Here is a 24,342-nt window from a genome sequence, read left to right on the forward strand (position 1 = left end):
TAATATTATATATGATTAGTATTAAAATATTAAAATATGTGTGAACCTCGGGTGAGCAAGTGAAATTGCACTAATTTTGACGTTATTTTACTAATCTCGTGAAAATAACGTTAAAAATTTCGGAAGGTCAATCAGGCATCATGTGGTGGCGTTGATAGCCGAAAGACAAGGGTACATGCACCAATCAGCCAGTGTCCCGATGGTTGAGTGTTATGTGTCTTGTGTCCAAGGCTTGATGCAAAACTAATATCGAGCCGAGGGTCTCACCGGAAGCAACCTCTCTATTCCTACGGGGTAGAGGTAAGATTGTCTACATATTACCCTCCTCAGACCCTACTATAGTTTTGCTATTTGTAAAATTTACTTAGCACAATGATGATATATGATTAGTATTCTGTATCAAACTTAAATAAAATTAAATTAAAGCTATTTTAACTTAAGTAAATCGACTAAGTGGCTATCCAACTTATGTGAGCTCATTAACTCAATAAAGTTCTCTCAAGTCTCGAAGGTCAAGTGTTGAAATTCATTTTAAAGTTACTGACATTTTGAAATGGTTTTTAGGATGCTTGAAATGTTTTATGCGTTAATTATGTTTAGACTTGACCATTTTATATATCTTCTTGAGTTCTTGTTAATAGTTAACTTGCATGGACAGTAAGAAATTGTTTTTCTGTTACCTGGTGTTTGGAGTTTGGAGAATATCATGTTAGCTTGTATATTATATTATATTATATTATATTATATATATATATATATATATATATATATATATAAAAGTTTAAACCGTGAAATCAAACTGTCGGCAACGGTTTGGTTTTAAGTTTTCACCGTTCCGGCTCGGTTTTCAATAATAAAAACTGTCACTAACGATTTGGTTTACGGTTTGACCTAAAAACCGACCAATCCGGACCGTGAACACCCCTAAACTTTTACTTACAACAATCAAGTTTTACAAACGTCCAGGTTGTTGACCGAAAAAACTTAAATATTTCAATTTCTTACATTTATTAATTAATTTGACGGATCAAAAATTTTTTTATTGCTTTTTTTCTTCTTTTGAAAAACACATTTTTAAATTTTGTTAAACTGTAACCCGATAATGATTGAATTCGTGTTCATCACCATAAGATTTTAACGTCCAGTATTACCAACAACGCTAGGGTTTTACCAATCATCAAATTATACCAGCCATATAGACAATAATACATTAATAGTCTTTATATTTGATAACTTGACAACTCTATATTTTGTATGTAGCGTAACAAAAGTAACCAGTATATTTTGTTTGCAGCGTAATAAAAGTAACAGATAAACAAAATACACATTGACTCAAAGCAACACTCATGCTTTACCAATCCCCATGTTTAACTAATTAGAAAAATATCGCTATAAATATTAATTTTTTATAACAATGCAAGTGTTGTGCTCCCAGGGACGGCCTTTGGATCAGTAAATCAAGAAAGAGCTTTAGGCCTTCACTCGATTAAGGCCTCATATGGTGAAAAAAGGAAAAAAGAAAAAAAAAACTATATACAGATATACTCTCTTCGTCCCTTTAAAAATGTCCACATTTCTTTTTTAGTTTGTCCAATACAAATGTTCACTTTTAAAATTTATTTATTAATTTTCAAGTTTACCCATTCACAAATGCAATCATTCAAACTTTTTAAATTGTCTTTATATATAGTCTTTTTTTAAGACAAAAATGCAATCATTCAAATGTTCTAATATTTTGTGTTTTTCGAATCATGACCATGGAAGAAGAAAGTAATAAATAAATGGACAAAAGAGGTAACAGATTGTGGTATTGTCCCTTGGTAAACTCAGGAAACCCTTTTCTAACTTCTACCGGACCTTTTTTTTTAATATGCACAACTCTAATCAAGTCTCAAGCATACAAGTTACAAATATGTGAACTTTATAATTAGGAGGTGACTACTGCTTCTAACTTTTAAGTAAATCATCTGATTTGATTTGTTGTTTTATCCCTATTTGTCTATTAATACTTTCTAACTTTGAATTTGAAGATTATAAGAAGTAACAACATTATTTAAAATTAACTATCTTCGAATTTTCTCATAACAAATTTGTTCATCGGTACTATTCACAATTGTCACGGTTCTTCATTTAAAAAATATTAACAAGACAAATTTATTTTTTCTTATTTAGTACGGTGCTGTAACAAACTGTCAAAATCAACCAAATTTAAGTTGGCTCAAAGAATTACCAAACAAATTCAACACATAACGGGCAAAGGGAGTTAAGTAGTTATATTTTGAATTTAAGATTCAAATTTCAAACTCAAAAAATTTAAAGAATAAGTAATCTAAATCAAATATAGATAAAACCAAAGACACAAAAAGAAAAAACTTAAAAAATACACAAGAGAATTGTGAAATGAATCAACAAATCGAAGTAGACATGTATTATATAACACCGATTACCACTTCCCCAAAACTTTACATCGATCACTTTTTAAAAAACAGGGAGAAAATTTCAGCGAAACAAATAACTAAAAGAATAACCAAATACACCATGGTAAAGATGAAGCCAACTTTTTGTTGAAGGTGCTCAGAAGTTGAAATGGATTAGAAAATTTTCATCAGAAAATCTTATCAGATTAACGAGATTATAACATAATCATCATTGCACCTTCACAATAAAAGCGAAAAACACAACTCACAAACAAACATAAATATAAAACACGTAAAATAAAAAAACATAAGAATCAGTGGTGGAAGGGAAGATGCATCTGGAGGCTGCGGTTGTAGTTAAGAAAGAGAATGGTTGGGTTTATATAGTAAGAGAATGGGTGATGGTTTAAGAAAACCCTACGCAAAATGAGCTGAGCTGAGCTGAGCTGGGCTGGGCTGGGCCGGGCTGGGATGCGATGTCAATGTTGGGTTCGATTTTGTAATGTTTAAAAATTAAAACGATCCATTCCATTGTTTGAGATGCATAGAGGTGACAATAAAAATAAAATCCAGAACCGGACCCCAAAACAAACCAGGAACCGGGTTTTTTATACCCTTGTTTTTACTACCCGGACGCGTAATACCCGTAGGGTACGGATAGGGTATGCATTTTAGTATTAAAACCCGTACTTGGAACCGGACCTGATTCGTACACGGTAATACCCGAAAACCTGAACCGGTTCCATACCCAGAATCGGGTTTTGCAATACCCGAAACCGGTTTTTTCAAATACTCTATCTATACCCAAAATTATCTGAAAATACCCCAAAAAAGTGCAGCCCTTTAAAAAAATCAATCTATACCTGAAAATGCCCCAAAAAACACCCGAACAGACAGACAATAGGGTTTTAGAAGCCCAGATCTATGCTCGACCCGAATCTGTTGCATAAGCTATGGTCTAATTGATTTTTCTAATACCCGGTTTCAGGTATGGTATTGGGTTGGGGTATCAAATTTTTCTAATATGCGATGTTGTGCTACTATCATACCTGATTTTTCATACCCCAACGGGCCCAACCCAATACCATACCTGAAACCGGGTATTAGAAAAAAAACTAATTTGTTCACCTCTAGTCCTAGAGATGCATAAATGAATCCGGCCCAATACTAACCCAAAGAAATTATCACATGATTGTTTTTCCAGAGAGAGGGTGAAACGTGAACTCAACAATAATATAAAAATTTGATATGAACCAGAAATTCGTGACACATGTAACTTTGATGGACCGAGTATTCGTCTCAAAATACTCGTAGTTAAGAACTAAGATTTGAATTTGTTTCTTCTACATTAAAATCACATCATTTTTGTTTCTTTTGTAAAGAATGTTAAGTGAAGTTGGATTTGTTTTCACTAGTTTAGTAGCTCGGTCAAATGTTCGAACTTTTTGTTGGTTTCTAAGAGAGGCGTTTTGTTGAGGAAACTGGTTAGGAACGAGGTTTCATTTGGCTACTAGATTAGCCATTCTAATTTGTAGGTTGATTGGCATGTGAACACACAATGGAGTTGTTGTTGCCTCCTCGACTGAATCGTATCACTAGACACTAGTGCTACACATGTGCATCATTCTAACCAAATGCCACAATCTCCAATCTTCTATATAAGAGAATGATAATAACCAATTTAACAAAACACCATTTTGGTTAATTTGGGATTAAACCGTGTGAAGTAAAAAGGTAAGGAGTTATATTTTTATTACTCTCTCCGTCCCATTATAAGTGTCCTAGTTTGATTTTTCATGTATTTCTTGTTTAACTTTGACCGACAATATTTTTGTTTGTGTTATATAATACTTGATGTAAAATATATGAATGGATTGAGTTTTAAATGTATTTTACATTGATATAATTTTCATCAAGTATTATATGACACGAACAAAAATATTTACGGTCAAGGTTGCAAAAGAAAAACTTAAAAAGTCAAACCATGACACTTATAATGGGACGGAGGGAGTATTTATTTATTTTTATCTATGATAATATTTTTGTTATGCATTTAAAATTTGATTTGGTTTTATATTTTTGTTATGACAAGCAAGAAATTTAAAATTTATTGATACAAAACTTGAAATAAAAAATATGCTTACTAATCAAACTCTCTTTATTACTTTTTAAATGTTTGTGGCTTATCAAATCAACTAAAATGATTTGATGATAACTTTCTATGTTCCTTAATAGGTATAGATTCACAAACTTCCTCTTTTATTTATTTTAATATACAAATTATTTTTACTTATATATGTATTTTAGGAAATATGAATTGCCTATTCATTATTATTCATCATGTAATACTTTATAATTTATAAAATTATAATGTTCATCATGCACGTCATGTATGTAAATTTAACATTTTCTATATTATTTACATATATTTCCTACTTATAAAATACATCAATATGGATTTATGATCATAATCAATTGATCACGTCCATCTATTACATTAGAAGAAACACTAATAGTTAATAAGCTCTATGATTCTATCTTAACCGGTATATGAGAGAATGTGAAGATTGGGGCTATAGGGTACAAGGTCTTAAATTTAAATTTGATCTCTAACCGGATTTTACCACAGTGGGTCTTGGGCGGTGGTTTTTCATCAGAATAGGAGACAATGGGCTTGTGGTATCCAGCGTTGCGATTGCCGGCGTATGAGATTATCTTTTACTACTTGATTACCCTAGTTAATCGGACTTTATTCCTTAATTGTTAAAAAAATAAACAAGTGCAAGCAAGTGGGATAGAAAAAAAGAATCTGGATAGGATTATTGTCATAATCATTTGTTTATAATTCAATTACGTAACAAAAGGGTCCACACATCTGGATTCTAGCTCATCAAGCAACCAACACCCTCTATTTTAAATATCTAGCGCCATGACAATCTCCGCCTCTCCGGTCACCAATAAGTCATCGTTTTAGACAGAAATAAATGGCGGAGAAGAGTAAGATTTTGATCATCGGAGGCACCGGTTACATCGGAAAATACATCGTTGAAGCAAGTGCTAAGGCCGGCCATCCTACGTTTATACTCGTCAGAGAATCCACGCTATCCAATCCTTCAAAATCTCAAGTGATTGAATCCTTTAAAAAATCCGGAGTTACTTTCATTATTGTGAGTAAAAGTTCCTCTAGTCTTGTATATGCTGTTAGTAGCACGTTTGCTAATGTTATACCATGATAGGATTGTACCAAGTCTCTTGAATATCATCTGTCCAACAATTACCATAAAATATTTGATTCCGTTTGTTAGCCTAGTATTAACTGTCTGTGAGCTATCTAATAACGGGTAATCGGTTAAAAAACATTATCTAACTAAATTTTGTGAAGAGAAATTGTTCAAATATGTGATTCGTCTTTATGCTATTATATTTGGTGTAATTTTACCAGGGTGATTTGTATGACCACGAGAGTTTGGTGAAGGCGATAAAGCAGGTAGATGTGGTGATCTCAGCACTAGGATTAGGTGAAACACAACTTGCCGATCAAATCAAAATCATCGATGCCATCAAAGAAGCTGGTAATATTAAGGTATTGATTCTAGTTTAGATTTATTATTTTTATAGGTTGTTGAATCATAGATTTCAACTATTCGAGTTTGGTTATCCATACATAACACCTTGGGTTAGTCTCACATGATTTGATGTGTCACACCCACATGAGATGTGCCAAAGGAAATGCCATGTTTTAAAAAACCACCAACGCGTTTTGAATGCATTAACTGCAGTTGAGAAAAAAACTCAATAGTAAAGCGTGCTTGACTCTTGAGTGATAGCGTGACCTCCATGGAAATTTCACTTGGGCAACCACTTGAGAAAAACACGCAATACATGTTTTCATTCGGGATCTGATGGAGAAGAAATTTCATTTGGAACTAGCATACCAAATTCATTGTTTGTTAAAAAATCACTGAATGATTCATATAACTAGTAACAACTTGACTCTGAATTCTAATCTAACTTCCATTTAGTCTTAAGATTAAAGCCATCAATATACAAATAAGGAGTGTAAATGCTACTATGATTTGTAACTTTTGTGCTTATCATATATGATTATCAAGAAATTTTACCCATCTGAGTTTGGAATGGATGTGGATCGTTCACTTGCTATTGAACCTGCCAAAGCCGTTTTAGCAACCAAGGCTCACATTCATCGAGTCATCGAGGCTGAAAAGATCCCTTATACATACATAATTTCCAACGGTTTTGCTGGTTACTTCCTTCCAACATTGGGTCAGCAAGGGGTCACCGTGCCCCCAAGGGACAAAGTCATTAGCTTAGGTGATGGAAACACAAAAGGTAAACATAATTTCGGTTTCTTTTCTCATCAAATATTCGAGTATTATAATTTTGGGAATGTGTCTAATGATCTATATTGTAGTTGTTATAAACGATGAACATGACATTGCAACCTACACCATTAAAACCGTTGAGGACCCAAGAACCGTCAATAGAAGTGTCTACATAAAGCCTCCGGGTAACATATACACGTTTAATGAACTCGTGTCGTTGTGGGAGAAAAAGATTGGCAAAACCTTGGAGAAGATCTATTTATCTGAAGACCAAGTATTGAAAAACATAGAGGGTAAGTACTTTTTTCAGTTACAAATCCATGGGTGTTGAATATATAAATAATTTGTTCTTTATCCTCCAGAATCTCAATTTCCACAAAATTTGATATTGTCACTCTTTCATGCGATTTTTGTGAAGGGAGATCATACACACTTTGAAATTAACCCATCATTCGGGGGGGTGGAGGCTTCAGAGCTTTATCCTGATGTTAAATATACCACAGTTGATGAGTATCTGACTCGTTTTATTTGAACGGATTACTATTTCGAGTTTGTTGGCAGAGTGGCCACGGGTTCGTCTGAAACTATACAATGATAATGTTTGTTTTTATAAGGAGTGTATTTTTCAATACCTTATAGTTTGTTTACCATGTTGTGAAAATTTAAAAGAATGAGAAGACAATGTATAATTTAAAAAATAATAAGATATATATTTTCCAATACCTTAGGTTCTTAATATGAACAATTTTGGTACTCTCCCTTTTTCCCCTTCGTTCTTCAATTCCAAGATTGATGCTTTGATCACTAGTAATTTAATTATCAACTAACAAATTAGACCTCACACGGTTCAAAAGGTATTTAACCCTTAGAAACATAAAACCCATGACACTTTGAGACCGTGTTTGATCATGCTTAAAACAATTATATAAGTTAAATAATAATAATAATAATAATAATAATAATAATAATTAGTATTAAGCCCCCCCCCCCCGGGTTACAGTGGGGGCGTAAAACCATGTAAAAGTAATGTTAAAACGTTTTATTCAACTTGTGTGTTGAAGGGGTGAAGGGGGTGGACTCGTTCTTTGCATTGAGACTTCTAAACCTAATGAAAACTAGATGTAAAACGTTCAATCACGCACATTTGTTGCGCGTGTTTACACGCAAATATTAAATTGAAATATAAATAATAGAAAAGAAAAGGCTAAAAGGTTTATGTTTTGTATATAAAATGGGGTTTAAAGCCATTGTTTTAGAGTTATGAATATTAGGCTATGCGTAGTGAATGTGCTATAAAATGGGACGACTTACGACATGTGACGTCCAGTCAGCAAATAATGAGTTTTTGTTTTTGAAATGTATGTTGTAGCCTTATATATATATATACACAAACTATTATAATATTAATAAAACAACAACCAAAGTCGACGACAAAAAGCAATCGCCCCCTTATGACTGGGGCGTGTTGTTCTTTCTCTAAATCGCCCCATTTACTCATCCATTACGCATGGCCTTAGGCCACCATTGTATTCAACAAGATGGTTACAATTATGATTGATCGAGATGATTACCGATAAAAGTTAATTTTCTAGTTATCAAGTGCCTTTAAGAGCATTCCTAGCCAGCCAGCCCTCCATCCGCATCTCTATAACTACACTAAAAAGCACTATATTTTTATCGTGTGTTCAGTAAATAACATTTTTTATACATTTATAATTACAATCTCTCTCTCTACTCATAATCAATTTCAATAAATATTAAAATACATGGAGGCAAACAAATTTTCTCCAAATTTATAATACAACCACCTTTAACAATATTCTATAATTTTACAAAAATATTTCATAAAAAAGTTAATGAGTTGAGAATGCTCTAAATAGATAACCAAGAAATGAGTACCACCTTAGGAAAGAGAAACGTACTGTGGTGCAACACCACATGTTAGGGCATCTCCAATGAGGTGTTTTGAAACCCATGTGGAGGTGTTTTGAAATTCAATACAAGTGCATTATACCATTGGAGGTGGGTGCAAGAATTGAAATGTATTGAAAACACAAACCGGTTTTTGAAGATGAAATAATTCACTATGGAGGGAAAAGTAGGTGATGAGGTGGCAGTTTGAAACACAAACCGGTAATAACCATTGGAGTAGAAATAAAGATTTTTGTAGGTTGGTTTAAAATATAATGTGGCATGCTGAGTTGACGGTTTGAAACAAAAACATATATGCAGCATTGGAGATGCTCTTATAACATGAATTGAGATTTTAATGAAGATATATCATTTGTCAGTGACATATCATTCTCACAAAATATGGAAATGGGTCTCGGAATGGAGCTAATGGTCCCGAAATGGAGCTAATTTCCAAACTCCAAAGTCATGCAATAATTTGATCTAGATCGTGTGTAGTAAAAACTCTTAATATGTGGGTATTATGTGACAAGTGGTATCCTAGACAGTAATAAAAAGTTTTACAAAAAGGTAGTGTATTAAGCAATCATTGCTTAATTATTATTATTTTTAATTATTTTCTAATTATTTAATATAAAGAAAAGAAATAAATATGGGATAATAAAAAATCTGATTAGTTAGAAGAGATGGGGAGAGGAGTTTTATGGATAACTCTCCATACCAAAACTTAGCTCATAACTTAGAGGGGCGGTGCTCATAGTGTTTTGGGAGAGTTTTGAGGCAGGAAGCGCCCTCACTACGAATGGTCTAAGGATATTTTGGATGGAGGTGCAGATGTCTAAGGATATTTTGGATGGAGGTGCAGATATCAATTAACCGGTTTTTGGAATATTAGTTATTCGGTTACTAACCGTAATCGAATATTGGCCAAATAGTCAAAACCTATTATTTCCATAACAGTTTGATGTTACTTACCGGTCTTTGATTGCAAAATCCTAATTTATGTAATCTGTTTAGTTAGGTTATCAATCTGTTAAATGATAATAACCTATTGAAATTAACCTTATGTAAGGCCTCAAGTCGGGGTGCCCTACACTATCATTAGATTTACTCATAAACACAATCATAATTATCAAAGTGCATTAAAACTATTCGCGGAATATAAAAACATCAACCATTCATTACAAAATATTTAAACTTTGTCTTTAAGCATTCAAATTGTCTTAACATAAAATATCATCAGCTTAGTCCATGGCACGTGCCTCCCTTAAGCCAGCTCTTTCATCATATTTGTCTGTGTGCATACTAAAAGTCAGCTACGCTGAGTGTCACACCCCAACCTATGGCGGAAATGTCGGGGCGTGAGCTGATTGCCACAGCTCGCAAGGTACTATCAAGCAATTATAAAGCGACAATATCTAATTAATTTATTTATTATCAAACAACATTTAAATACAACAAAAATAGACAAAATTTCAAATACAAAACCAACTATTATTGTATATGCTTATTATCCTAAAGTCAACTCTACGTAAGCTTCAGTTCGATAAGCAATCCAAATCTATAACCTGCAAATGCGTACAAAATATATATTTGTCAACAACATATGTTGAGTGAGTAGATCACCAGTTTTGACACAAACAAAAAAATGGTAATATATAAAGATATAAATGAATGAATAAAAATAGGCAAAACTGTTATCTGTGAGTATAAACAATGAAATAGTTGAGCAAGTAATGAGTGTCGGTAAAACCATTGCCAACGCGATCGGGCTCCGGCCACTACGACGGTCGTATGATCATACTATAATGAGATTATGTTGGACCTCTCCGAATGCGATTCAAATAAGCAAGTAAGCAAATAGCAAGTAACAAACAGTCATTCAATTGATACACAGCACAAAGATCACAGTTTGCGTTTGAGAATTAATGAGATAAATAATCTGATAAATGGTACACAAATGTCCCCAAGACATTTGAAAACAAGTAAAATAGGGGAGTGATTACTCACCTGGTCGTATGAACGAAACATAAATGATGATGTGAGAGAGATGAACCCTTCGGGATACACCGACAAGGATTCTAGTTAAATAATAATAATAATTAATTATAAACGTTATAACACGTTCTATTGAATTAAGATTTCGATGTGATTAAGTTATGTTTGTGATTAGAATTTTTATTAATTGGTCGATAGAATTCTCTTGTTATTATTAATGTAAAAACAATATAATTGCCTATTATTAAATCAACAAAAACATTACATTTATTATTTATAAAAGTACCGTTAAATATAATAATCATAAGATTAAACTTATAACTAATTAGTTTGAAGGATTAAATATGAGTTGAATATAATACAATTCTACAATTATTTAAATAACATTTAAATAACTATAAAGCAACTATAAATGTGTAAATACATAAATATAACTTGCAATATTAAAATACTTTGATACAAACGTTTAAATATATAAAAAATATAATTTGAAATACTTAACGAAGATCTAATTTTATAAATGTAATTACTACGTTTAAAATACGATTGTTACCATTTTATAAAGAATGATATATATATATAATATTTTTATATATAAAATTAATATAATCGATTTTATAGAGGCGTTCAATTATGAGAAAACATGAATTAGGAGTGTCATGTTTTAATAAAATAAAGTTTATTATTATTAATATATAATTATAATACCTATACATACATACATACATACATACAAGACCGAAAACTTCTAATGAGATTTATGGATAAGAAAAATGTAACTTAGTGATGACGGAAATAACAAATTAATATGTATTCAATATTATATTTAGTTATAATTAACTATACTACTTAAAACAAAGTTTACAAAAATAAAATCCAAAAACGCTTTCAGTGAGGCTCGAACCCGCATGCACAGAATCACAACTCACAGACCAAACCAACTGTGCTACTAGGTTACTTGGTTATAACATGAAAACAAAGATAATTGTTACAGAAACCTGCCAATCCCAACTGTTTAGAAACCCTAGAATTCTAAACCGTTTAATCTGTTAATCGTTAATCTAATTAATGTTAGGGTTATTAAATTACAAGTTAAAACGACCACAATCCATAAGCTAATTACCTGGTTCGATCGCGTTTTGATGGTGAACGGCGGCATGGCAACGACGGCCAAAGACGGGATCCGAAACACTATCAACGGGTCAAATTAACCCAATTGCTTTAGTGGTTGAGTTCACGAGGTTGCAGAGGTGATGTATGAGAGTTTAATTTGATTAAAACGAACTGTTACTGCAATTCGCTAATACAAGTTGACGGGTTTGAATATAATTGATGTTTCGCATCAATTTGATCTAGTTTTCCTAATTAGTTGAGTCGGTTAGTTAGAAATACGCGTATAAACGATCTAAACAATCAATTCCTAATATACAACAAAGATTATTGATCAAGTAAAGAATTCGGGTCACAGGCTGGGTGTCTGGATAGATATACGGGTATGGGTAGAAGGTTAATGGATTTGAATAATATATATTATAACAGATTTGCAAATAGGTCCCTTAAGTATAGAGATGGAAACAAAGGGGGTAAAAGTATAGTTTCGGACAAAAATTGCCAAAAGGTATAAGTTAAAAATATAATATATAGATAATTAAACAATATTATCATAAAAATTAATTAACTAGATATTTTTATTTGATAAAATAACCCGAACGTAAAAGCGGTTCGGGTAACGGATATAAAACAAGAGTTTGAAAACCCGAGTTTTTACAGTTTCCCCTACTTTAGGGAATTTCGTCCCGAACTTAAAGGATACCATAACAACACCATTAAATTTTTAGGTAAGGAAGGGTTTTTTTTAAATATAATTTAAAAATTAATCATAACACAGAAATTTGAATTGTCGAAACAATGCTCCAAATGAAAATCCAATAAGGGCACTTATATATAGGATGTACCAGTGGCGTATCCACCATGTCCTTATCATCTTTACATTTGTACCGTTATCCCAAACTACTTTTCGATTCTATATTATGACACACAATTGTACACATTATGATTTCCATGCGAGGACTTCGATAATTATGTAGGCCTCCATAATTACTTAGGTCGTCGGATGGTCCACATAACTCGTCCCATCGTGTGGTTTAAAAAATATTTGAAAGGCATGATTTTGTGAGGAAAGTTATTAATTTATTATAAATATGAGGAAAGTGTTAACATATTATAAGACCATTGGGAGTTGATTTATTATAAGTGTAAAATCAGAAGATTTTATAAAATATTTCTAATAACGCAATTTAGGTGAACTTTCAAGTTTGATTAATGAAATTAGTGAAAATTTTAAAGTAACTTAAAAGTTAAGAGAAACGGAAACATTGAAGTTGGGATACATAATGCGTCGAAAAGATCGATTGTGAAGAAAGAGAGTGGGGATACGAGCCAACTAACAAATTTACGTGAACTTACCAAAAATTCTATGATTGCAAGGATAACATCAACAAAAGTTTATGTAGAAATTAATTGATAATTGTAGGCGAATAATAACCTGTGATTTTTTTTAAATATTGCAACATTCGAGGTATAATTCATAAGACCGTAAGTACAAATTTGAACAAGATTAAACGAAGACTTTGAGGGATTTAGTTTAGTTAAATGCGAAACTCATGAAATTTAAAGAGGACTTTATACAACATTGAAATATCGCAATTGTGTATTTAAGATGAGGTAAATTATAATATTAAAGTACTGGTACTAGTAATTGAGAATGTAAAAATATTAATGCAAAAATTTATGTATACAAACAAACTGTAAATAGATGAAATTGGGAAGCGGATATTCACGAATCACCGAGATAGTCCTATTCCAATTAAATCTTTAAAATTAGATATAGTATAAAGCGGGTCATTGAAATATCGATAAATTACTCGGGATTTTCCTATCTCCATAACATTGTTAAAATTAATATAAAGGAGTTGCAATATTCATAGTTTATCATGAAAGATTAAATAAATAATGAATATTAAAGTAATAATGAAAAATAGAGACGGGTTGAGAAATAATATATTTGAATAAAAGAAAACGCGAAGCTGGAAATGCATGAACCACCATGACTATTTCAACAACAACTGAAGAAATCATCGAAACATTTTAAATTTCCCAAGATGTATTAAAAATTGAAGTAAGGAGCTGATATCTACGAAACAACATGCGATTCCAACTAAATAGCGAAATCTAACAAGAGTGAAAATGGATTGTTGAGGTACCCACGAACCACCGCATGTTTTCGACAACAATCACGCAAATGTCATTAGATAATAGTGAAAATTAATAATAAAGTTCCAATTAAATCACAATGGGAATTCAATGAAATTCATTTTTTTTATAGTGAAATTAATTTAAAGAATGGAAAATAAATTTTCTATAGCGGAAATAATTTTGTTTAAATAATGACAAGTTCAATTAATAATAGAACTATAACAATTCAATTTCAACGAAAAAAAATTATAAGATGAAAGGTAAATTGTAATGCATGAGATCAATAAATGCACGACGCACAAAAATGTTAAAAATCAAAGTTGAGAGTAGAAATTGACACGTTGTCAATAATTTAATAAGCAAACAAGGTAAAAAGGCAAATTGAATAATATGGTCAACTAATAACTGACTGTCGAAATTGTGTCTTTATAATTGAGAGGAAAAGAAAATTGTTTCGATTTATGAGGATCTAAATATTTTTTGATCAGTTGACGAAATGTTAATGAACCAAATCCTATAATATTTTATTAAGTAAAAACAAACGTATAGATAATTACGGCAATCAACGATATTGATCTTAGAAAAAAATAAGAAAAATTTTATTGTATGCGAAGAAGATACTTATAATGATGGATTTTCCACGTTGTGATTGTTCCAAAATAACTAATTTAGACAAATAATCGTTTAAAGTATAATTGAATACAAAATACGTTTAGACGAAAATGATGAAGACGATAAAAATCTTCTTTGTGAAAACATAACTACGATTGGTTTAATTCAAAACACCTTTGTTAATTGAGCTTATAAAACTTAAATAATTGAGATCGAATGATTTGGGGCACCTCGATAGGTTTGTGAAAACGAGGTTTGACTAACGTAAGCTTGATGAAATTAAGTCTTGCGGGTCTAGAATCGAATAAGCGAGAACGACCTTGTTACATGAAGGAAGCCTGAAAGGCATAGAGTTGATAGGTTCAAGCTAAATGAGCATGGGTAGTACGGTACGGTGCCGGTATAATTTGAACTCGGCGTGAATTAGTAAAGAACAATGCGTTGTTATGAGGGTGAGTAAGGGTAAATGAATAGAAATTTCTCTGAAGGAAATTAGTGAACAAGATTAAATTGATTGCATTAGCGTTTTGAGTTAGAATTTATACTCTATAGATTGTAGGAGCTATCTCTTTAACAGTACTTGTGGTCGTAAAGCGGGTGTAGAGATTATATTATCTATATTGTTTGATGTAGAATCCTTCTGTAATTATGTAAATTGAGATTAAATGATTATAAATAATAAGTTATGTAAATTTTTTTATTAGTTATTAAGGAAATAGTGATATTCGACATAAGTTGTGCTAGTGTTAATCATGACCTAAGGATAAGTCAGAATTTAAATGAGATAATCTATATAACAATTTGTTAAGTAGCTAATATAATCAATGAGGTGATTTGATATGAGATTTTTGTCAAAGAATAACAAATTAAAATGTTAATACTTAAAATTTGAGTGTGATAACTGAGATGTAATTGATAATTATTGGGGGTATTGAGTTACTTGTGATAAGTTCGTTAATTGATAACGTGATAATCGTGAACATGAGGGATATTGTTCAAATATTAAGGTATTTAGTAATACTTTTGTTATAAATATATATTATTGTGGTTATCAGAACCAAATATAGTTAGGTTTTTTCTCCAAGTTATCTTCTCCTATATATACATTTTATTGTATCATATTGTATAACACACCTATTATTGAAATCTCTCTCTTTCTCCCGACATCTCATTGACATATTGTTTTAGCTATTAGGCTTGTTTTACAACACGTTATCAGCACGAATTGCTTTTGGAGTTGGATCTCACATGCATCATAAGGTAAGTATGTTATATATTTGTTCTCTTTCTCTCAAGCGTAAACTATGTTGTAAGTCGAGATGCTAGAGATTCGTCTTTTTCTTATTTTAAATCTATTAGAATAACCCATATTTTAAATATACAAATTTGGGTTAAATCGACGTTCATATTTCATTAAGTAAAATAATGAATTAAGATTTGATTTGTTAGTATGATAATATATCTAAGCTTTTAACTGAAAGTTTGTGACCAGTATAGATGCTATTCTTTTAAATTCTTTCATCCCACAACACCCCTATATTAATTCATTTATTTTAATTTATGATTTATTAACCATACAGTTAAGAGGAATAATAACTTGTACTATATGTATATCACGATGAAAGATTAATTAAAGATTTTAATATTATATTATATGATCCTTTTATTTTTTCTTTGGTTATTGATTTTTTAACGAGGGAGATAAACTCAATTGAAAGTTTGGGGGTTGATATGCTATGAGTTTTTTCTTGGAGAATACGTTGTTTTTAATTAATACCACATATTAATAAATATGGTAATATATAAGTTCCAACCTTAAGTTTAAGCATTTGATTTAATTTCAATATGAAAAATAATTGAACTAACCATGCCTCTCGAATTGGCTAAATATTTACATCATTATTAAATTCTTTATATGATATCTCGTCTTATTGTGCTCAAATAATTATTGTTGATAAATAATCATGTTGTTTAGCAATTTATTTTCTTTTATGTGAAAAGAAAAATATGATACTTATTTTAGGAAGTGATTTTTGTATAAACTAAAAGATGTTATACATTTTTAGTTTTTAATTGTATACAATAATAAAATATTGTTGATACTTTCATCTTATGGTGCATATATATCTTCTATGCAATATCTAGATGAATATTTCTCTTATATATCTCTAGTCTAACTATTATGTGGCATTAAGTGTGGAATTTTATTTATAAATACTTTGATTTTGAAATTAGTTTGTTTTCACTATACCATAGAGGAGATCATTGATGAGATATGCGAAAATTCCAATATATTAAGATTAAGTTTCACTAGGCCATTCAATGTGATTACTTATGAATTTAATTTATTATGGATTTAATTTTGACTATTCATTGGTTAGTTACATGAAAGTTTTCCATGTATATGTTACTGGATTATTACTTGCTTCTATCTACATGTGCACACATATATGCTTAGATACATGGGCTGTATACACAAATTGTTAATTTTCAGTTTTGTTGTATTTTATTCATGAAAACTTAGAAATTTAAGTCAAACTATTTGTATGGGCCAACTGTTATATCCACATGATTGGTGTTAAAAAAAATTAGTTAGATTCTAGTATGAATTCTAAATACATGCATATATACGTGTATTCATTAGCTTGAATCATACTTTGTAATTATTACATGAATTCGAAGTCATGTCATTTTAATTTATAATATACATTAGACATATAAGATTCTTAATTTATTATTGAATTATTAGCCTATTTTACCATCTTACATTTATATATACATATTTAATAAAGCAAATAAAAGACCAAGTTATATGTTTTATTATTATTAATCTCATAAAAGGATACAAATAAGTTTTGATATGACACCCTTGGTGTTATACTTTCTAAATTTCATTATTGATGGTATAAAGTATTAGCCTCATTTGGTCATTAGTTCTCATACAATATTATGTGAAGAGAATATTACTTATGAGAACGAGTTGGTTAAACCATTTTCATTGTCACGTCTTTATTGCTCCTAAAGTAACAATTTTATTAAAATAATATGAAGTGTTTTAGATAACTTCATACGAAAGTAATACTGTCATGAAACTTGTTTGGTTTTACTTAATTCTCAAAAGTAAATGTGACTATACATTGTTTATTGTGATCATGGGCATAATTGAAAAGATTGTAAGGATGATCATTTTAATAACGAGATCGATCATGAGAATTTTAATGATATTCATGCTAATAATGAGATTGACCACCAAGAGTGGCAAATAGATTAATCACATTTGAGAACAAAATATGGAAATACAAATGTGAAATCACATGATCGCATGAAACGATAATACAATATTCTCATTTTCTCATATTTATAGCATTGTATTAAAGAAGCATAATATGTATACGATCATAAACCTAAAGTTTATGGATCATTATTATATAATGGCATGACTGGTTAGACCACACCGAGTCAATGATGTGATATATATTGAAGAACCAAATGATTCTTCGTGATAATTGAACTTGCAAAGTTTTCTCTCTAGGGAAATTACTTATTTACCAACTGAAGGAGGGTGTGAATCCCTAAATGTTATGGAATTGAGAAAAGGATACACATATCCTAACATGATACCATTTAGTGTTTTGAAAATCGATGCATCGTCTAAATGGTTATCAAGATCGCAACTTCATGTTTGCATGATCTATGACTTAGCTAATAAGATACCAACCATATTATTCCAGATTGGTATATTTACATTTGGTTATGAATTTGATATCCAAGTTAATAATGATCATTGGAATAAGTGTTGAACTTCATAACAGATTATGTTCTTACATAAATTGTTTTGTTAAAGACGATTACTCAACGTTTATAATTTGTTGCAAAGGCAATATCACAAGAACAAAGATGTTTGAATTTGAGTACATATGATTTTACATGCCTTAGAAACTAATACACATCAAGCCAACAAGTTATGATACTTCATCCCCATAGTAATTGGTTTTTGGTCAGTAACCAATCATTTCTCATCTAATATTTCGTGTGTTTTATATACTGAAATTAATCCACCACAAAACACAAAGATGAGGTCACAAAAAAAGTTGGGAATTTATGTCGGTATTAAATATTATTTATGATTATATACTTAGAGCCACCAATGAGATATTTACTTTTGGCTCATTAGTTTTCACTTTAGTGAATCAACATTCCCAACATTAGGGGAGAAATAAAGCAGTTGGAAAATGAATTTAGTTGGAATGAATTATCATTGATCCTCAAACTAAATTATATGAGCTAAAAAGTTCAAAGGATAATTCATGTACATAGATTAGAGAATCAATTACCGGATGATTCACTGACCAAAAGAGAGTGTCTAACTAAGACACCTATACGAACTGCTAATGCTCCAATTAATAAATGTCCCAGAAGGACAAACACATATTGATAATAAGTCTAACGCACGCGTGTAGCGTGGTAGACTGATCAGTACCAAAGGAAAATTTTCCTCGAAAATTGGAGCAAATAATGAAGATGGTTAAGTCGAGGTGCAGTAAAAGGTCTCTTGAAAGAGATTAGACATGATGGTTCTTGAAGAATCTTAGGTACCTGAAAACAAAGAGCTCTCAATAAATTATATTGTATCATGTCTACAAAGATATATGGAATCGAAATAAAGTCGACGTCATTATACATATATAATTAGCACTTGAAATGATAATGAGGATCAAGATTTAAGATCTGCCTACGAATGAAAACATGTGAATGAATGGCCAAAAGAAGAAAGACGCAAATAGGGCAGAGTTGAACTTTATTTAAGTTGAATTATCTAAATACGGAAAGTTTTTGGACCAGTAGTCCATGCAACTAAAGTTGTAAAATGTGTTAGATACAAATGGGTCTTTTATGTGAGTTATGAAAATATAAAGTGATATAAGACAAAATTGGTTTCACGAGGATTTTGCAAAGACCCATGATTAATTATGAGGAGACGCCTTATCCAATGGTGGAAGCAATGACTTTCCGATATCTAAATAGTCTGGTAATACAAAGAGAGAATTAATATGCGTCTAATAAATATTGTGATTCAGTTGATACATAAGGTTCACAAGAAAGTTTTTGAAGGATTTGAATTAACAAATCATGTAAAGTAAGTTCTCGAGAACACAATGATTGTTGTGTATCATATTTGAATACGTTACAATTATTGAATATGTTGAACATAAATGGAACTCCTGAAGAGTTTCCTAAGGTAGTTGAATGCTTGAAAAGTTAATTGATACATCTTAATGATTGAATTCTTGTACATCAATAAGCATACACATATAATGTACATGATGAGTACAATATCTCAATAAACAAAGATATTGTACAATATGGATTTTTGATATTTCATACAAAATGATATGTTAATGAGCAAGTTTATGCAGCAAAAATCCTGGAAAAGCAAATGTGTGTGCATAATTTGTCAAGTTGAAAAGAAGTCCATGATGGATTGGTAAATGCATGGATTTATGCTTACTAAGTATGAATTAATCAAATTGAGCTTGATAAATATTTTGATAAAGAAGGAGATAAGTTGGATTTAAATAGCCATACTTTTTATCAAAATTTCACTCTTAAAAGTTCACTAAAATCATGCACTGATGATGTACACATCATCGAGAGAAACTTATGAGCTTTTAAAGAGAAAAATATTTTTCAAAGACCTTGAAAAGGTGTGATTATTGCTCGACTTATAGTTCGAGTATATGTGTAATTATATGTTTATAAAACCATCGAAGATCTAAGAAATTTTGAGACATTTTACCATAGACAAATTTAATCCTTTTAGCACGTTAAAGGATGTCAAACAATGACTCTATATCATTTCCTATATGAATATGAATTATTATTGGAAATATCATAATGCATATATGCATTATGTCATACTGTTAGCTATATAGGATTATTGTTTTCTTGTTTATATTTATCAGCATGTGTCATGCTAGGAGACATCCGAATGAGTTAAAACATATATTTCAGGTATGAAAGATATGTGTTTATATTTTACTAACCCATCAAAACAAGTTTGGCTAGTCTTGTTTATGCAGAGAAACACATCAGGATCATAGTGTTTACCATATGAAGCAATAGAAGTTTTCACGTGAAGACTTAAAGATCCTGATGTGTTTACTGAAACACATCAGAAGTTTTCACAGATGAAGCAATAGAAGTTTTCACAGATGAAGCAACATTATTCAACTTAAAGATTCAAATGTCAAGTGACGAAGATGCAAATGAGTGACTACAAAAGTTTTGGGTAACATTCACAGAAGATCGATATATACCATTTTAAAGGATATATAAATCAGGGGGAGACAATACGCGTTGCACTCTTTTTCCCTTATCTATGGTTTTGTCCACTGGGTTTTCCTAGCAAGGTTTTTAATGAGGCAACATCTTCAAGGGTATTGAGTTGATAACCAAGGGGGAGTGTTATAAATATATATTATTGTGGTTATCGGAACCAAATATAGTGAGGCTTTTTCTCCAAGTTATCTTCTCCTATATATACATGTCATTGTATCATATTGTATAACACACCTATTAATGAAATCTCTCTCTTTCTCCCGACATCTCATTGTCATATTGTTTTAGCTATTAGGCTTGTTTTACAACAACTTTTATTATATTTGATAGTCTGATGATGTTATAATATGCGTATGAGAAAATAGCTATTAATTGCTCTTGATAATTTGTGATTGTGATAATATGAGTGCGAGATAACTGATTAGATAATTAAATAGTAAATTGTTAAGATGGAGTTGTGATAACAGAGTCATAGTGAGTGAATGGTTTGTGCTTCATCATGGGAATGAAAATATTTGTGAGTATGTGAATGAATTGAATCAATAAGTCTTGGTTCAATGTAATTGAATAATTAAATAATTGAGTCAAATCGTAACTTGTTTCAAATAGAATAAAATTCATAAACAAATAATAAATAACGTAAGTTTCTCGATATATTGGGTTTCCCATGAGCTTATTCATGATATTTTGTTGGTCCATGAGTGTTACGTGCCATTTTAACCGACCAAACTAAATAACGAATGACAAATGTAGGTATGAGTAGTTGAAGTATCTCGTGTATCACCACGCGTGATAATGCTCCAACCAAATATCATAAATATAATAATTGTGAAAATGAATAGTTGGCGTGTCCATGGCGTCCCATGGATTTTTCACGCGACTAGACATTTTAAAAGTAATAAAATAATAACAACAAAACGCAATGGAAAAAATGTAACCGTTAACTGATTACGGTAAACACTAAAAAGGTAAAAACAAAACTTAGGAAATCCTAAAAGAAATTCATGTCAACGAAAACAACCAACAAAAATTTAAATGTAAATATATATCTTGGGAATGAGGCATTGCGTCGGAGTTATAAAAATATTTTGAGGATGAGACACAGTCTCGGAGTAATAAAATAATTTGAGAGTGAATCATAGCTTCGGAGCTGTGCGTGTGCATGACAAATAAAATAAACAATTAAATATGTACTTAATCTAACAAGTAATTACGTAAGCTGTAAACAATCAAATAGAACACATCAGGTAAACAAATAAACACATATGGGGCTCTTAAGCATGTTACTAAGGCACCACTAACGACCTATCTTAAATCTTCGGCTCTGATACCAATCTGTCACACCCCAACCTATGGCGGAAATGTCGGGGCGTGAGCTGATTGCCACAGCTCGCAAGGTACTATCAAGCATTTATAAAGCGACAACATCTAATTAATTTTTTTATTATCAAACAACATTTAAATACAATAAAAATAGAAAAAATTTCAAATACAAAACCAACTATTCTTGTATATGTTTATTATCCTAAAGTCAACTCTACGTAAGCTTCAGTTCGATAAGCAATCCAAATCTATAACCTGCAAATGCGTACAAAATATATATTTGTCAACAACACATGTTGAGTGAGTAGATCACCAGTTTTGACACAAACAAAAAAATGGTAATATATAAAGATATAAATGAATGAATAAAAATAGGCAAAACTGTTATCTGTGAGTATAAACAATGAAATCGTTGAGCAAGTAATGAGTGTCGGTGAAACCATTGCCAACGCGATCGGGCTCCGGCCACTACGACGGTCGTATGATCATACTATAATGAGATTATGTTGGACCTCTCCGAATGCGATTCAAGTAAGCAAGTAAGCAAATAGCAAGTAACAAACAGTCATTCAATTGATACACAACACAAAGATCACAGTTTGCATTTGAGAATTAATGAGATAAATAATATGATAAATGGTACGCAAATGTCCCCAAAACATTTGAAAACAAGTAAATTAGGGGAGTGATTACTCACTTGGTCGTATGAACGAAACATAAATGATGATGTGAGAGAGATGAACCCTTCAGGATACACCGACAAGGATTCCTAGTTAAATAATAATAATAATAATAATAATAATAGAATTCTCTTGTTATTATTAATGCAAAAACAATATAATTGCCTACTATTAAATCAACAAAAACATTACATTTATTATTTATAAAAGTACCGTTAAATATAATAATCATAAGATTAAACTTATAACTAACTAGTTTGAAGGATTAAATATGAGTTGAATATAATACAATTATACAATTATTTAAATAACATTTAAATAACTATAAAGCAACTATAAATGTGTACAATACATAAATATAACTTGCAATATTAAAATACTTTGATACAAACGTTTAAATGTATAAAATAAATATAATTTGGAATACTTAACGAAGATCTAATTTTATAAATGTAATTACTACGTTTAAAATACAATTGTTACCATTTTATAAAGAATGATATATATATATATATATATATATATATATATATATATATATATATGTGTGTGTGTGTGTGTGTGTGTGTGTGTGTGTGTATAATATTTTTATATATAAAATTAATATAATCGAGTTTATAGAGGCGTTCAACTATGAGAAAACATGAATTAGGAGTGTCATGTTTTAATAAAATAAAGTTTACTATTATTAATATATAATTATAATACCTATACATACATACATACAAAACCGAAAACTTCTAATGAGATTTATGGATAAGAAAAACGTAACTTAGTGATGACGGAAATAAAAAAATTAATATTTATTCAATATTATATTTAGTTATAATTAACTATACTACTTAAAACAAAGTTTACAAAAATAAAATCCAAAAAACGCTTTCAGTGAGGCTCGAACCCGCATGCACAGAATCACAACTCACAGACCAAACCAACTGTGCTACTAGGTTACTTTGTTATAACATGAAAACAAAGATAATTGTTACAGAAACCTGCCAATCCCAACTGTTTAGAAACCCTAGAATTCTAAACCGTTTAAAATGTTAATCGTTAATCTAATTAATGTTAGGGTTATTAAATAACAAGTTAAAACGACCACAATCCATAAGCTAGTTACCTGGTTCGATCGCGTATTGATGGTGAACGGCGGCATGGTAACGGCGGCCAAAGATAGGATCCGAAACACTATCAACGGGTCAAATTAATTCAATTGCTTTAGTGGTTGAGTTCACGAGGTTGCAGAGGTGATGTATGAGAGTTTAATTTGATTAAAACGAACTGTTACTGCATTTCGCTAATACGAGTTGACGGGTTTGAATATAATTGACGTTTCGCATCAATTTGATCTAGTTTTCCTAATTAGTTGAGTCGGTTAGTTAGAAATACGCGTATAAACGATCTAAACAATCAATCCCTAATATACAACGAAGATTATTGATCAAGTAAAGAATTCGGGTCACGGGC

The 24,342-nt window shown here is 30.8% G+C and overlaps 1 protein-coding gene and 1 non-coding gene across 2 annotated transcripts; one reads left to right on the forward strand and one right to left on the reverse strand.

Moving 5' to 3' along the window:
• Positions 1 to 2,572: 2,572 nt before the first annotated feature.
• Positions 2,573 to 2,654, reverse strand: LOC143611698 (small nucleolar RNA U30). Its single transcript, XR_013149810.1, has one exon. It is a non-coding gene; the product is annotated as a small nucleolar RNA U30 (small nucleolar RNA).
• A 2,640-nt stretch (positions 2,655 to 5,294) lies between these two features.
• Positions 5,295 to 7,437, forward strand: LOC143611697 (phenylcoumaran benzylic ether reductase Pyrc5-like). Its single transcript, XM_077085868.1, has 5 exons — positions 5,295 to 5,584; positions 5,860 to 6,000; positions 6,530 to 6,767; positions 6,850 to 7,053; positions 7,123 to 7,437. The coding sequence occupies exons 1-5, from the start codon at positions 5,402 to 5,404 to the stop codon at positions 7,290 to 7,292; spliced, it is 936 nt and encodes a 311-aa protein (XP_076941983.1). The 5' UTR covers positions 5,295 to 5,401; the 3' UTR covers positions 7,293 to 7,437.
• Positions 7,438 to 24,342: the final 16,905 nt, after the last annotated feature.

The sequence above is a fragment of the Bidens hawaiensis genome, unplaced genomic scaffold (genome assembly GCF_021521415.1).
Source record: "Bidens hawaiensis isolate Kalapana, Puna unplaced genomic scaffold, B.hawaiensis_p1.1 tig00032035_1, whole genome shotgun sequence".
Classification (NCBI taxonomy): domain Eukaryota; kingdom Viridiplantae; phylum Streptophyta; class Magnoliopsida; order Asterales; family Asteraceae; genus Bidens; species Bidens hawaiensis.

What these genes read in the sequence shown, in the direction of transcription:
- LOC143611697 (XM_077085868.1), top strand. Translation starts at nt 5,402, where the DNA reads ATGGCGGAGAAGAGTAAGATTTTGATCATCGGAGGCACCGGTTACATC. An exon ending in CCGGAGTTACTTTCATTATT is followed by an intron (nt 5,585 to 5,859) that starts GTGAGTAAAAGT and finishes TAATTTTACCAG; the next exon opens with GGTGATTTGTATGACCACGA. An exon ending in AGTATTGAAAAACATAGAGG is followed by an intron (nt 7,054 to 7,122) that starts GTAAGTACTTTT and finishes TTTATCCTCCAG; the next exon opens with AATCTCAATTTCCACAAAAT.